Here is a 15,400-nt window from a genome sequence, read left to right as displayed (position 1 = left end):
CTAGACAAAATCAAAATCAATGATCTGAGAAGCTGGTGGTTTGTGCTTAGGGCGAGGGCGGATGCACTCGCCCTGCTAGAAGCCGCCTGCAGACAAGCTGGGAGCCTGTCCACCTGGAATATGTGATGATGACTATGATTTGCAGCTCAAAGAAAGATGGTCAAGAACAAGTTCATTTTGCAGCTCAATTGTGATCATGCTCTCTCAAAAAAAAAAACCGTGCTTATTTCCATGATTATATGATATAATGAATCACCAAGCACAAAAAGGACAGTTTAGCTTTCTCAAATCAAAAGAAAAAGAAAGAAATGATTGAAACAGCAAAGTGCCATCTAACATCTTGGATTGACTTATTACTTCCACTGTATTCATACAAGTGCCACAAACCAAACAATCAAGGTAATAGTTCTGATAGGCAGAGCAATAATTGCAAAAACATTCAGAAACTGTGCTAAATGCTGAATGAACAAGTAGAGAAAAATTCCTAGCATGCTCCTCCCAAGAGGCCATCTAGTGTTACATATATAAAATTATATTATTACATATATAAACAAGTAGAGAAAACAAGTGTACACAAAAAGGAAAAGAGAGAAGGCGTTCCAGTTGTGGTCTGTTCCTCTAAACTTGCATGATTGCCACAGTTAAGCCCCATAAACTTGAAAAACTAGGTGCTCAGCTCCTAAATTTGCTTATATGTGCAAGGTAATAATACAGACTTAGCTAACAAAACTACAGCAAGTGGTCCAATCAAAATTACATTAATGATCCAATAATCAAGAAAGATCTGTCACCAGAGCAACCGAAAGCAAAGCAATTCCCTGCAGAAAAACAACCGACAGCAAAGCACAAGAAATGAGAAAGTGCAGTATGCAGACAGCAAACAGAACTGCACCTGGATTCACCAAAAAGAACTAAACAAGACCAGAAAGGTTATACGGAAGAGCATGATCTGCAGCTGATGTTGCTGGATAGGAACAACTGTCGTTGAAGCAAAAATAAAGCATGGGTATGCTTCGTCCAGGAAAGCTCTAAATGCTGCATGAATAAATGTAGCAACCCAGATCCCTTATGAGTTAACATCTTCAGTTTGAGGAAAGTAAATATGGGTATGCTTCGTCCAACTGGAAGAAGAAAAAATTGCCCCATAAATATTCACCATTAGAGATTGGTAAAACCAAAGAATTTATTGCAGGCTGCACGCATACAGAATCGACAGAGGCACATAAATATTAACACGTGTGGCCACTTAAAAAGCTATGGCATACTATGGCAAGCATCCAAGCAACAGAGGCACACAGGCTCCTTTGCTGCTCGAGCACAGTGCATTTCCATTATTATGCTATGGCATACTATATTTTTGAGCTAGAAGCTTGATCATTTCACATGAAAGAAATTTTGTAGTCATGAACATGTTTTTTCAGTGGAAGGCTGCTCCGTGTGTTGCTGGCCCGGGGAAAACAACGGGATCCCTGCGGGGATTTGGGCTGCCAAAGTAGCCCTAGGTAGGATCTCCATTCTTGATTGTAAACAATAGTTTTGCCAAAACTAAACACTAGGATTCACTAAGCAAAAGAAACATATGGATTCAGAAAAGAATAGTTTGGCTTTAGTTAACAAGCACGTGGTCACGCAGATAAGGTGCACCAAGACCGTCTGAACCAAAATAATAAACCCTAGGACTTTAAAATAGCTCACACTTGTGAAGTTTAACAGATTTGAAACTCAATAGATGAAAGAATAAATATAACAATTATTTTTCGAAAAAAATAAATATAACAATTAATAATTCCATACAGATTGGGCTCAAATAAATCGTAATGGTACAGCCAAAGGCAAGGCACATCAACAGATACCTATGCAGTGACTTCAATAAATCTGATTGTAGTCTGAATATCTAGCTTCATATCCAGCTCTACTTTGTATTTTTGAGCAGGTAGTAATCCCTTTCAAGTTTTGATTATACGCTGACACCAATGGGTTCTAAGTACTGTTGCTTCCCCTTATCCCTCACCTTGTAAATTGCTTACCCTGTTCAAACAATACTAACACTTTGTACTGTCAGAGTAAACTGTGCAGCTAGAAGAAATCATCTGGAACTGACAGCACCCTGCTCAACAGGGCATCCAAGTAGCAATGCACATAATCACTGAACAACCAGGTAGCAATTAACAATAATGCAGAGAGGATGCAATTTGCATCCTCGCCATACTGGCAGCTAAGCATTCTAATACCAGAATTAAACAACACGCGTTTCTTTAATTTTACTGAATGAAGGAAGGAAGGAAAAGGTGTAGGCCGTACCCTGTAGCGAAGCGGAACTGGCAATAGCGGTCGGCAACACACAACGTGTATGAGCATACCTGCTAGTTCCCGCGACGATGGAAAAGTGGACTGTCAATTAGAGATAAATGACTGCAGTATAAAATTACTAATATACAATTCTCTTTATGATCAACGGTTGGAAATAATTCTTTGGGGAGGAACCGGTGGTCCCTCCGAACACAGTAACAAATCTCTGGTATTATACCTTCAGAGTTCCTGACAATGGAGAGCTGAATAACCAGGCAACCTGCAAACCTCAGGATGGGATTGTTGGGGAACAGGACTACAGGAAATAATCAGCTTACACTGAACTTGTTGCATACACAAAAATAGGATATCGCTTCGAGCAAACGATGTGAACGAGGAGCATTTCCATACAATCTGATACTAATTTGTTATTGAACGAGGAGCAAACAGATATTCTCAATGAGTTCGAAATAAGACAGTCAACCCACACCAGCAAACCTCACAGGTCAATGCTGGGTACTGGCCTACGACTGGACATAGACAAATACAGCCGAATCGTTTTAGGCCTCTCCAACTAAACACAAAAACACACAAAACAACTCACACATAAGTTAGATGCCCAGGTAAGGGAAACCATGGTTTCACCACAACTGCATGCTATCTGGACGCAAACATGATATATCAGAGTTCAGAGCCAGCTTCATCCCCGGGTTAATGCTGTTGCAGATTCAGGTTCTGCTGCTGCCCCTTTACGTGGGATCGACAAACATTCTCGTCCACCCTGGCAAGCGCCACCCTCTTCTCTGCTTCTTTGTTCTGCATGTTACAAGCCAGTTAAGCATTCGAATCATATACGGAAAGAGTACATAGATGAAGTGGAATTGGTTCATTACCTTCTTGGCATTCAGTTTCTCCTTGAGCTTGGCTCTGAGCTGCCCTAAGCTAAGCTTAGTCAAATCCTCGGATTCGCTTGCAACCTTCACTCCCTTCTCTTCTAGCAATGTCATGGGTCCAGCAGTGTTCTTCTCACTGCTGTTCTTGCACACTGATGGCTCCATGGTGATAATGCTCTTGGACAGGGACTCTGTGACATCATCAAGCAATGCAATCTCCTTCAGGGCACTCCCGTCTTGTGCCCTCGAGACTTCTGGCTCAATGTCAGCAGTGATTGCTTTCTTCTGCTCATTGCCATGACCAAAATCGGTTCCAAAACGGTTTTCGTTTAAACATTCATCCATTGTATGTGTGACATTTGGTACAGTCCCCTGATTTGGCATGTCCTCAGTAATCACAACTGCCTTTTCCTCAACAACTTCAACGTCAGTCCCTGTAACTTGATCTGGCACTTCAGTAGCTATACCTATCACTTCCTTCTGTTCATTTGCATGAGCAGTATCAGTTTTGAAATGATCAAAGACAACATCTCCATCCATTGTAACTGAGCTCTGTTTCTTCTCATCAACAATCAGTGGTGTCTTCTCCTCAATTTCACTGTCGGTCTCAGTGACTTCTGGCACTTCAGTAGCAACCACTTCCTTCTGTTCATCAGCATGAGCAACATGGGTTTTGAAATGATCATCCACAATGTCTTCATTCATTGTAGCTGTGCTCAATTGCTTCTCATCAACTATCAGTGGTGTCTTCATCTCCTCAACAACTTCATCATCTATCTCTGAGAGTTCTGGCACTTCGTCAGTAGTTGCCACTTCCATCAGTTCATCAGCATGAACAACATCAGTTTTGAAATGATCATTGACGACATCTTTATCCATTGTAACTGTGCTCTTTTGCTTCTCATCAACAACCGGCGGTGTCTTCTCCTCAACATCTTCAACATTTGTCCCTGTGAGTTCTAGCACTTTGTCAATAGTTACCACTTCCATCTGTTCATCAGCACGAACACTATCAGTTTCAAAATTATCATTGACAACATCTTCATCCATTGTAACAGTTTCAAACTGATCATTCTCGATGTCATCATGCATTCCAGTTGTTCCCTGCAGCGTCTCATCGGTGATCAGTACTCCCTTTTCCTCCTGAACAACTTCATCATCTATCTCTGAGAGTTCTGGCACTTCGTCAGTAGTTGCCACTTCCATCAGTTCATCAGCATGAACAACATCAGTTTTGAAATGATCATTGGCGACATCTGTATCCATTGCAACTGTGCTCTTTTGCTTCTCATCAACTCCCGGTGGTGTCTTCTCCTCAATAACTTCAATGTTTGTCCCTGTGAGTTCTGGCACTTCCACTTCCATCTGTTCATCGGCGTCTTCATCCATTGTAACTGTGCTCTGTTGCTTCTCATCAACTATCACTGCTGTATTCTCCTCCACAGTAATTTCACAATCAGTCACTTGATCTGGCAGGTTGTCATCAGTGACTACTTGATCAGCTTGAACTAAAACATCTTCTATCAGCTTGAGCTCTGGAACTTTGTCAGTAGTTACCACTTCTATCTGTTCATTGGAATGAACACCATCAGTTTCAGAACGATCCTCGACAACATTTTCATCTATTCTAACTGTGCTCTGTTGTCTTTCATCAACTATCAGTGATGTGTTCACCTCCACAGTAAATTCACAATCTGTCACTTGTTCCGGCAGGTTGTCAGCAGTGACTACTTGATCAGCTTGAACAAAAACAGTTTCAAACTGATCATCCTCCATGTCATGCATGCCAGCTGTCCCCTGCAGTATCTCATCGGTGATCAGTACTCCCTTTTCATCCTGGACAACTTCATCTGTCACTGTGGCTTGGGACATGCTGTCACCAATAACCACTCCATTCCGTTTATCACCATCCTCATCCAATGCAGCTTGGTTCTCAGGCATCTCACTTGTGATGTTTCCTTCCTTCTCCACTTCAACCCAGCTGATATCACTTGAGCAATCAAGAAGAATGGTGTTATCCACCGAGTCATGCAGCACCTTATCAGCAACCACATCACCCTCCTCTCGACAGCTAAGACCATCTTCAGTATTGACCTCCATGTCAGCAGTGACTACTTGATCAGCTTGAACAAAAATAGTTTCAAACTGATCATCCTCCATGTCATTGCCAGCTGTCCCCTGCGGCATCTCATTGGTGATCAGTACTCCCTTTTCTTCCTGAACAACTTCATCTGTCACTGTGGTTTCGGACATGCTGTCACCATTAACCACTCCATTCGGTTTATCACCATCATCATCAAATGCCGCTTGGTTCTCAGGCATCTCACTTGTGATGTTTCCTGCCTTCTCCACTTTAACCAAGCTGATATCACTTGAACAATCAAGAAGAATGGTGTCATCCACCGAGTCATGCAGCACCTTATCAACAGCCACATCACCCTCCTCTTGACAGCTAAGACAATCTTCAGTATTGACCTCCTCTGCACCAGAGAAGACACCTGGTTCAGCAATCAAATTTGGCATCAACAAATGAAGCATTTTAGTTGGTGCACATTGATTGGGATGAAAACACTCTTCAGTTCTCACCTTGCGGTTTCTCTTGTACCTCCGGCTGCAGAACGGTCCTCATCACAGTGCCCCTCCTCGTGGCCCTTGGTGGTGCCTTCTCCTCTCCCTTTGCAGCAGCAGCTGCTTCTGCTTTCATTGTCGGTTTACGGTGGCGAGTCTCCTGGATGCGTACCGCCTCCACGGACACAACTGGTGCACCCACAGCCTCTGCATCAGAGAAGACACCTGGTTCAGCAACCAAAATTAGCATCAACAGAAGCAGCATCCCAGTTAGTGCACATTAATTGGGATGAAATCACTCCTCAGTTCTCACCTTGTGCTTCATCTTGTACCTCCTGCTGCAGAAGGGTCCTCATCACAGCGCCCCTCCTCGTGGCCCTCCGTGGTGCCTTCTCCTCTGCCGCTGCTTTCATCGTTGGCTTACGCTGACGAGTGGCTCGGATAGGTACTGCCTCCACGGCCACATACCCTGCCTTAGCTTTACTTGCAGCAGCGCTTCTCCTCGTAGCCGGAGCTTCTGAATGGGCAGGCGCGCGCCGGCTGGCACCGCACCGCCCCACAGCAATTGCTGGCGCATCTCCCTTCTCTTCCTCCGGCTTCGTGTCCTGCTTTTTCTCCTCCTTGCTGTCGTCCAGCCTGATAAGCTCGGTCGAGTTGGCCTTGATTCGGCGGCCGCGTGGGACAGGGGCCCTCTGCTCCTCCTCTGCGTTAGCTTCTGGCGCAGCTACAGCAGGCGCCGCCCGAGCGCGCCGGCTGGCACCTCCGCGCCGACCCACGCCAAGGATTTGAGCGTCCTCCTCCCCCTCCGGCTTCGCATCCTCCTTTTGCTCATCATCGCTGTCGTCCAACCTGATAGTCTCGGTCGAGGTGCCCTTGGCCTTGACACGAGGGCCGCGTGGGATCGGGGCCCTCTGCTCCTCCGCTACCAATTTGCCGGCTAGCGCAGCAACAGAAGGCGCAGCCCGAGCGCGTCGGCTGGCACCGCGGCGGCCTACGCCAAGGGCCGGCGAATCATCCATGGTCGCCTCCCGCTTGAGGTCCTCCACCACCACCTCCTCGATCTGCTCCCCTTCCGCACCTGCAACCTCCGAGTCGGCTGCCGGCGCGGCCACAGCAGACGAGGGTCGAGCGCGCCGGCTGGCACCACGCCGGCCCACGACGGGCGCAGGCGCATTATCCCTGTTGGCCTCCCGCTTCAGATTGTCCTCTTGGCCGTCCTCCTCCGCCACTGCCTTGCCCGGCGGCAGAGGCACGGTAGGCACGGGCCTAGCGCGCCGGCTGGCACCGCGCCGCCCGACGCCAGGTGTCTGCGCATCCTCTTTGTTCGACTGCTGCTTCGCATCCTCCTCTAACTTTTCCTTGTCTTCCTCTGGCTCAATTGGCTCCGATGACTTGGCCGTGGCGCGGCGGCCGCATGGAAGCGGCCTCTCCTGCTTCTTCGGCTTCTGCTCCTCATTCACCGACTTAACCGCCGTTTGCGGCACGGCGAACGGCTGCAGAACCTTGACGTACTCCTCGATCCCTTCGACCTGGAACAGAATTACGGAACGCGTAAGGTAGCAAGTATTTAACTCACAGAGCCCAGATCTGCCGATTTACGCGCAACGGGGCGAGGAAGCGAGGGTGCCTACCTTGGGGAGCGCGCGGAGGGCGTCGGCCATGGCGGCATTGGTCATGTTGGCGCGGATGTCGTTTCGCTTGCACAGCGCCTGCAGGTCGCGGCGGGGGAGCGCGAGGAAGTCCATGCTCTCTTCGCTGCGGGCGGCGGCGACCGTCTTACTGTCCTGTCACCTCGATCTCTCTTCCTCTCCGCCGTTTGGCCTCCTCCTCCTCTCGTCCGATCTGGTTCCGCTCGGCTTGGCTCAGCTGGGGTGCGTAGCGAATGCGAAGCTGCGATGGGTCATCCGGAAAAGCGAACGACGGGGAGCGTGGGGGTCGTATATAAAGGCAGAAACTAGAAAGCGCGGCCGGATTTGAATTCGAGGAATCCGACCGTTGGAGCGGGCCTGTTCATCTCCCCAGAATTTCTTTTTCAAACTTGCAGGCGCTGGACCCCACATTATCGAGTTACTGTATCCTGATGGTCGAACCACAGGATGCCACGTGCCTTACTTGCCGTCGTGCTGTATCTGAAAACTATGCGCTCATTTCGAATTTGGAAAAAGTCTACTTAACCCCCACCTATCAACTGTGGTCTACTTCACTCCCAAAACTATAAAACCGTCTATTTTACCTCTCGGACGGTTTTCGACTGTGGTTTACTACAGAAACGATGGTTGCTACAGAAACGGTGGTTCACCTTTTCTTTTACTTATTTATTTTCGCTGAATCTTTAAAAAATCATAGTAAATCATAGAAAAATCATAAAATGAAAAATCCAATTTTGTTGGACTCCACATGAGTAGATCTACATAGTTAACATATAATGTGGTATGCTTTAGTACAAAGGTTTTGCTGTACTTTTAGATTAATTAGAAAATCTAATTTTGTCTGTAATTAATTAGAATTTATCTATAACTAAGTTATACATGGTCCAATGAGTACGAAATTTTTACTATAGTTCAAGCATACAATAATTAGCCCACCATAAAAATTTCACCATAATTGGACCATAGAAGCTACAGCTATAAATTGTTTCAATTAATTACAGACAAAATTGGATTTTTCAATTAATCTAAAACTACAGCAAAAATTTTATACTAAAGCATATCATATTACATGTTCATTGTGTAGATCTACTCATGTGGAGTCCAACAAAATTAGATTTTCCATTTTATAATTTTTCTGTGATTTACTATGATTTTTTAAAGATTCATCAGAAATAAATAAAAAAGAAAAAGACAAAACCACCATCACTATAGCAAAACCACTGATACTGTAGCAAAACCACCTGTCGAAAACCGCCAGGGGGGTAAAATAGACGATTTTAAAAAGTTCAGAGGGGTAAAATAGACGGTTTCATAGTTTTGGGTGTGAAGTAGACCATAGTTAATATGTGGGGGTTAAGTAGACTTTTTCGTTTCGAATATCGGGCAATCGAATGCGTCCTCCCGAGGCCTCTCCGTACGCGGATATTTGCTTCCATAAAAGATTGTTACTTATTTTTCGTAAGACCCGATGATTCTTAGGTTTTTCAGTGGAATTTATTTAGGACTGGTTGACTGAATTGTGAATGTGAACCCGTATTATTCGGTTACTTGGTCGTTTCTCGCTAACGTTGTGGCTTGTGTGGATGGGGTTGGTTTATTTTAATTGGACCGCCGTATATAAATCCTAACTTATCGTCGTGTGCCCACGAAGAAGCCCAGCCTGTACCGAAACATCTTGGCCCAATATTTCCACGGACATCCCGAGGCCCAAAAGGACTTGTCAACTAGTCAGGGAACGAGTAGCAGCAAGCCAGCACGACACCTTTTCTTTACCGGGACGACTAGCGACGGTACGCCCTAAACGCAACGTCCGGCCGGACGCAGCTCCCACACTCACATCCGGCGCACGCGACTCCCTTCGTCGCAGCTCCCACAACTCACATCCGACGCACGTGACTCCCTTCATCCCACGTCAAATCCGGCTCCGGAGGCAGCGGCTGTCTCGACGGAGCTACGTATCGCATCCTGCGTCCCACGCCTACCTGCATCGCGCACTAGCGTCTGGAACCGTACCCCCGCGCCCGCACGCGAACCACAGCAGCGACCTGGCAGCAGCAGTAGCCTACCGTATCCATCCCGCGCCCGCATGTGAACCACGACGCCCCGACAGCAGCACCGAGCGCCGCTGTCCGCTAGTCACCGGTGTGTATTGCAACGTACGCGACACTCTACTTTTAAAATATAAAGATAAAACTTTCACAATATACAACTAAAACGGACGAAACATTTGAAATATGCTCTTGAAACATGCATGTATAGCCCAAACAACATATGCAACATTCGAATCCACTTTTGCAACATAAATATGAAATATCTGTAACACATGAAAACAAACACTTGAAACATGCGTGTGTAGCCATAGCAAACATATACAACATCTAAATGAAAAACGCTTGAAACATGCGTATATTGTCATTGCAACATATGAAACATCTCAGATCTACTTTTATAACATCCAGATGAAACACTTGAAACATAAGTCTGAAACGCCCGAAACACTTGAAACAGAGCGTCGCCGGCGGCCACAGCCTACCTGGCGGGGAATTTCGGTAGCCAACAAACTCGGGTTAAGGGGACAACGAGAGCAATGGTCCAGCGTACACCCCAGGCGCAGCGCGCAGGCCTCTCCTTCATGCCGACAGCCCGACACACGCGCTGGATGGGGGTGCAGGCCTCCCCTACCTCTCCTTCTGTGACGGGCGAGGTGGATGGGGGCATGGCGCGAGGCGCAGAGCAGCGTGGGATGTGGTCAGGCGCGGTGGCGTTGAGGGAGGTGGGCACGCGGGGCACAGAGCAGTGTGGGATGCTCCCGAGCGCGGCGGCATTGCGGGAAGGCGGGCGGGAGCGCAGTCACGAACTCGCAGCGCTGCGACGATGTTTTTTTAAGAAATTGCGGTGCCTAAAGGGGGAGCAAATATAGGAGCGGATAAGAAAGCCTCGTGGGCATCGCGGCTCACCAATTGGGCCATCCGGACGGACAAACGTCCTAGACAGAACATTACCGTTTTTTTCTGATGCATAATAACATGTGGTAATAGATGTCCTGTTGCACAAACTAAAAAAAAGGATGTCCTGTTGCACATCCATGTTTTAGCTTACTGGCAAAAAAGAAAAATAATAACAGAGAAAAGAAAATAAAACAAGAAAACCAAGGACCCCATCGCTACCACGTAACACCATGGAGCACACAAAATAATGGTCTGCCTTTTCCTGTACGCACCCTCCTTTAGCAATCCCTAAAATCAATTTTCTGTGCCCCCATAGGTGCTTGCCATTGCGCAACAACACCCACTGCAAACTAACTGGACCCTTTTTGTGCACGCTGGCAGTGGCAGGATCACGACACGACCGTCTTGACCTTGTAGTTCCTGGCGAACCCACTGTACACGACGAAGTTGAGCGTGCACAGCGCCGCCATGGTCCAGAAGAAGTAGTCGAGGTGGCCCTCGTTGAGGTTGTCCGAGATCCAGCCGGGCCGCCCGCCGGTGGCGGTGAGCGCGTCCACGACGGCGTAGATGAGCGAGCTCATGTAGCTCCCCAGCGCGACGGTGAGCAGCGCGAAGGACGTGCACATGCTCTTCATCGTCTCCGGCGCCTCGTTGTAGAAGAACTCCAGCTGCGCGATGTAGCAGAACACCTCCCCGCCGGCCAGCACGAAGTACTGCGGCATCTGCCACGCGATGCTGATGGACTCGCCGCGGCCCGCGGCGTCGAGGCGCTTCATCTCCACCAGCGCCGCCACGGCCATCGCGCACGCCATGAGCAGCCGCCCGGCCCCCATCCGCTGCAGCTGCGACGGCTCGCCGCGCGCGGGGGAGATGGCCCGGAGCGCCGGCACGATCATGGCGCCGTAGATGAGCACCCACGCCAGGACGCACAGCACCTCGAAGGACACCATGGACGCGGCCGGGACGGTGAGCGACATCACCCGCATGTCCATCACGCCGCCCTGCTGCACGAACGTGGTGTTCAGCTGCGCGTACGCCGCCGACAGCACGATGCTGGTCGCCCATATCGGGAGCAGACGCAGCAGGATCTTGAGCTCCTCCACCTGCGTCACCGTGCATAGCCTCCACGATGACCCCGCGGCCGCGGCGTCGTTCGTCACCTCCTCCAGGTCCGACTCTGCGACCACCGCCGCCTTGTCGAGGAACCCGAACTCGTCGGTGCGCGCGATCTTGGGCTGCTCGATCTTGTCGTGGACCTCGTAGAGGAGGCTGGCGTCCGCGGGGACGCGGAGGCTGACCTTCCTGAACGCGGCGACCACGACCTGGCCCAGGCTCTTGAGCGGCGTTCCCGTGGGCATCTGGCGCTTGTACATGGGCGTGGCGAGCACGAAGCCGCCGAAGGCGAGCGCGATGCAGGCGGTGGCGATGCCGAAGCCGAGCCCCCAGCTGATGTTCTGCTGGATCCACACGATGAAGACGCCCGAGATGATCATGCCGAAGTCGACGCAGATGTAGAACCAGCTGAAGAAGGACATCTTGCGCTCCCGGTCCACGGCGTTGTCGTCGTCGAACTGCTCCGCGCCGAACGGCAGCAGCGCCGCGCGCACGCCGCCGCTGCCGAAGGCCACGAGGTAGAGGCCGAGGAACGCGATGTTCTGCGAGCCCAGCACCGGGTGGCACGACGACCCAACTCCGCAGAGCTCGGTGGTCGGCAGGAACGCCGAGAAGGTGACGAACATCATGCCCTGCGCCGATCAGATCGCGGAGTTAAGCTTAAGCATGCTCGTAAGTTTTCACGTTCACGGTTCACATAATTAGGATTTGCATTTGAAAAATACTAATGCTCACAAGTAGGTAGACGAGGAGGGAGACGAGGATGGTGTTGTAGTTGCCCCAGTACGTGTCCGCGACGATGGCTCCGAAGATCGGGGTCAGGTAGCTGGTCCCGAACCACGACGTGACACTGGACGCACTGGCTAGATTGCTGCCGTGCAGCACGGTCTCCAGGTACACCACCAGGTTCGTGCCAATGCCATTGAACGCTGTGCTCTCCAAGCACTCGAATCCTGGAGAAAACGTTTCAGTGTTGAGTTTGTCAGCATTTAGCTAGGAAAGCTTGGTTCGCAAATTTACAGTAGCTATCTCGGTGGTCCTGTCTGAAGACACTTGGAGCTCACCTAGAACCACCGCTGGTGCTTTGCTTCCGGTGTTCTTGTCTTGAATGAGTGGCACCGTGAGGCTTTCATCCTGAATCTTTGGGCTCCCACTCTGCAATGTTTGTAAATTTGTGCGGACTGTCAGAAATATGAACTCTGTATTTCTGCCAGTCAAAAAATGTACTACTTCCGGTTTGCATGGTTATAACTAAGCAGAAAGGAAGGTTATCATCTATACGTCAATTGTTATTTATTCATCACATGCGTAATAAGCACATAAAAGTATGGCAATCTTTGTGTTCAAACCGGGAGTCGGGGGTTTGGGGGGTGCACTTTTCTGACCAACCTTTTTGAACCTTGAACGGAAAATCTGAAAAGTCCAGATTTTCGGATATTGTAGCACACAAAACCGTTTTCACTTGTCTGATGGACACTTAGAATAATTGGTACGCTCGTACTCGTCTAAGGCTAGGGTTGTTGCCACCAACCCCGTACGTGCAAAATCACTTGCTACCTGATCAAACAGTAAAAGCTAGCGATGGTTCTGCCGTGCCATCGCACGTTATCTTGCGCGTATAAACGGAAACGGGGTAAGACGACGTTATTTTGGCAGCTATATAAATGCGACACGCTTGAGCCTTGGTTACTTGTGGTACGCAACAGTTCGCTTGTGCAGATGATTTTGTATGTTACTCCGTATTTGATAATTCGCCAAAAAGTCAAATAGACCTTGCATTTCATTATTGCTCTCTCGTAACTATTTTAGTGTCTATAATTAAAAACTGACCCGATTTGATCCGTACGTTGTCCGTGAAGGCTAGCGACAAAACTGAAAATTACGATAAGCCATCACGCGGCGAGCGCGTCCTTCCGTACCAGTGGACGAGAAAATGAAGAGGAGCTCCTGGAGCTAGCGTACCTTTGGCAGCCGCGGCGAGCGCTGGCCCTTCTCCATGGCGTCGCCGGCGTCCATTTGCTGCCGCTGCAACTGCAAGCTGCCGAGATCCCCCGAAAAAGGAAGCTAAAACCAAGCTACGAAGTACGAACTACGAGCTCCTGCCTTTTTTTTTCCTCGCAATACCCGGGACTAGCGGAGCGTGCGGCGGCTTCGCTGGTCGTGTGCGGAGAAGCGAGTCTGGGATGGGAATGAACGAGAGCGCAAGCAGCGCGGCTTTATATACGCGGGCGCGGCACGCGACAGAGAGATGGAGCTGGTAGAGCGGCATGAGATGGAGCTGGTAGCGCGGCTGTATTCGGGCGAGATCAAGTCAAAGCAGCGTTTAGGGAAACGCAAAGCGCAAAGCGCAAAGCGCAAAGCGTGCACGTATTAGCCTAATGCGCACACATGCGTGAAATACTACTAGTCCGCAGCACAGAAGCCATGCGAATTAGGGCATGTTTGGATGCGTTTTAGATTCTTAAAAATCAGTTTTTGTCTCTAGTTTCTAAAATCTGGATTGTGAGTAAAAATTGGTGATGGTGTTCGGATCCTTCAGTTTTTAAGATTCTAACATCATTTATTGCTCACAGAGTCACAAGATACTAGCAAAAGCTGGATATCAACAACTTCTTAGTTTTTAAGAATGTGATAAAAATTGACACAAGAAACTAGGCAAAAACTAGCCTGTTTTGATCCCACCCAGCTTTTTAAAACTAGAATTTTAAAAACCGGTGGGATCCAAAACAGGGCCTAACATAATTTTAACTGACTGCGAGGGCCTGGGGGATTAGTCGATTTATCTCTCTCGTTGTCGTTTCATTAGACGAGACTTGGCGGCTCTGAAGACTTGCACTGTAGACGTGGAATCTGTAATTTATCCGACGGCGTGCCACCGTGGTAACCTTTCTCTGAAGTCCTGCTGACTGCTCCGTTCTTTCTGCGAAACGTGCCTAATTTACCTTTGCGCGCTGCTACCCCAGGACTCAACAGTCGTGCTCACTCGTGGCTTGGCTTGTAAGTTGTACTTTTTCAACCAACGAATAATATTTTTCTCTCACAAAAATCAGTCAACAGTACTTTCAGTCATGGCTTATGAGCCAAACGAACAAGGCAAGTTGCATGGATCTTAACAAAGTTAGCATCAGCCATCAGGGGTCTCAGGGATCAGTGCGATGCACTCCTGCTGGTAAAGCTTTCCGAGATGGCAAGATGCCAAGATGTACTGACTGTATTTGTAGTCGAGTAGAGACTAATTGTCTGCCTTGGAAGAATTGCCTAGGTCCTAGCAGTGTGCGTATAATACTGAGTTACTGACACATGCAAGCACTGAATATCTCCACGGAATGCTACTTGCAGAGGGCCGAGATCTTACTGCAGCAGCATGCTCAGTCATGCCAGTAGCTAGCATGACGACAGAGTGCAAGAACCTGTCCGCTACCAACATTTTAGCATAAGCTGCTGCTTAGGGATAACGGTCAAACTCCAACATTACAGGTGAGACACAGTTGTGCCTTGTTTCCGCAGACATCTCTTCTTTCCCGGCGTACACTGTCATCAGAGGGAATTGCACGGGCAGGCGAAGTTCAATTTGCTTTTCGCCTAGCACATCAAGTCGTTTGACTCTCATGTGAACAGTGATTCGTGAGGGGGCTGGCCAGCCAGCCAGCCGAACAGCCCCTACTTCATTCGTACCAATTTTCTGTACATTTACGTCAGGAGACTAAACAGATGAACAGATTGAAAAAAAGGGGCAATATAATAAGAGACTTTCAGTTTAGTTTCATTGTTCGATTAAAGAGATCTAGCACTACATAACTGCAAAACTAAGGAGACGAATAGGCCATGCTCTTGCGGCTGCCCTTGTGTTCTCCTTAAATAAAAACAAAAGATTACATAAATGAAGTAAAGATACAGCGGACCATCAGCAGCAGACGGCCACGCGCAGATTAGTTTATCC

The 15,400-nt window shown here is 48.5% G+C and overlaps 2 protein-coding genes across 3 annotated transcripts; both read right to left on the bottom strand.

Moving 5' to 3' along the window:
• Nucleotides 1-2,718: 2,718 nt before the first annotated feature.
• On the bottom strand, nt 2,719-7,644 carry LOC136497669 (uncharacterized). Of its 2 annotated transcripts, none has more exons than XM_066493514.1 (5): nt 7,382-7,644; nt 6,064-7,279; nt 5,769-5,975; nt 3,183-5,680; nt 2,719-3,105 (listed from the first exon to the last, which is right to left on the bottom strand). In XM_066493514.1, exons 1-5 carry the CDS (start codon nt 7,493-7,495, stop codon nt 3,001-3,003), a joined length of 4,140 nt encoding a protein of 1,379 aa, XP_066349611.1. In that variant the 5' UTR covers nt 7,496-7,644; the 3' UTR covers nt 2,719-3,000. The 2 variants fall into 2 exon arrangements, with proteins under 2 accessions (XP_066349611.1, XP_066349612.1); XM_066493515.1 differs by having other exon boundaries at nt 3,183-5,662.
• A 2,892-nt stretch (nt 7,645-10,536) lies between these two features.
• Nucleotides 10,537-13,497, bottom strand: LOC136498514 (protein NRT1/ PTR FAMILY 8.3-like). The gene is made up of 4 exons (XM_066494428.1): nt 13,423-13,497; nt 12,525-12,615; nt 12,196-12,413; nt 10,537-12,092 (listed from the first exon to the last, which is right to left on the bottom strand). Exons 1-4 carry the CDS (start codon nt 13,474-13,476, stop codon nt 10,737-10,739), a joined length of 1,719 nt encoding a protein of 572 aa, XP_066350525.1. The 5' UTR covers nt 13,477-13,497; the 3' UTR covers nt 10,537-10,736.
• Nucleotides 13,498-15,400: the final 1,903 nt, after the last annotated feature.

The sequence above is a fragment of the Miscanthus floridulus genome, chromosome 12, assembly GCF_019320115.1.
Source record: "Miscanthus floridulus cultivar M001 chromosome 12, ASM1932011v1, whole genome shotgun sequence".
In the NCBI taxonomy this organism is placed as follows: domain Eukaryota; kingdom Viridiplantae; phylum Streptophyta; class Magnoliopsida; order Poales; family Poaceae; genus Miscanthus; species Miscanthus floridulus.
Note: the sequence above shows the minus strand (reverse complement) of the source record. Positions and strands in the feature narration are given on the sequence as shown.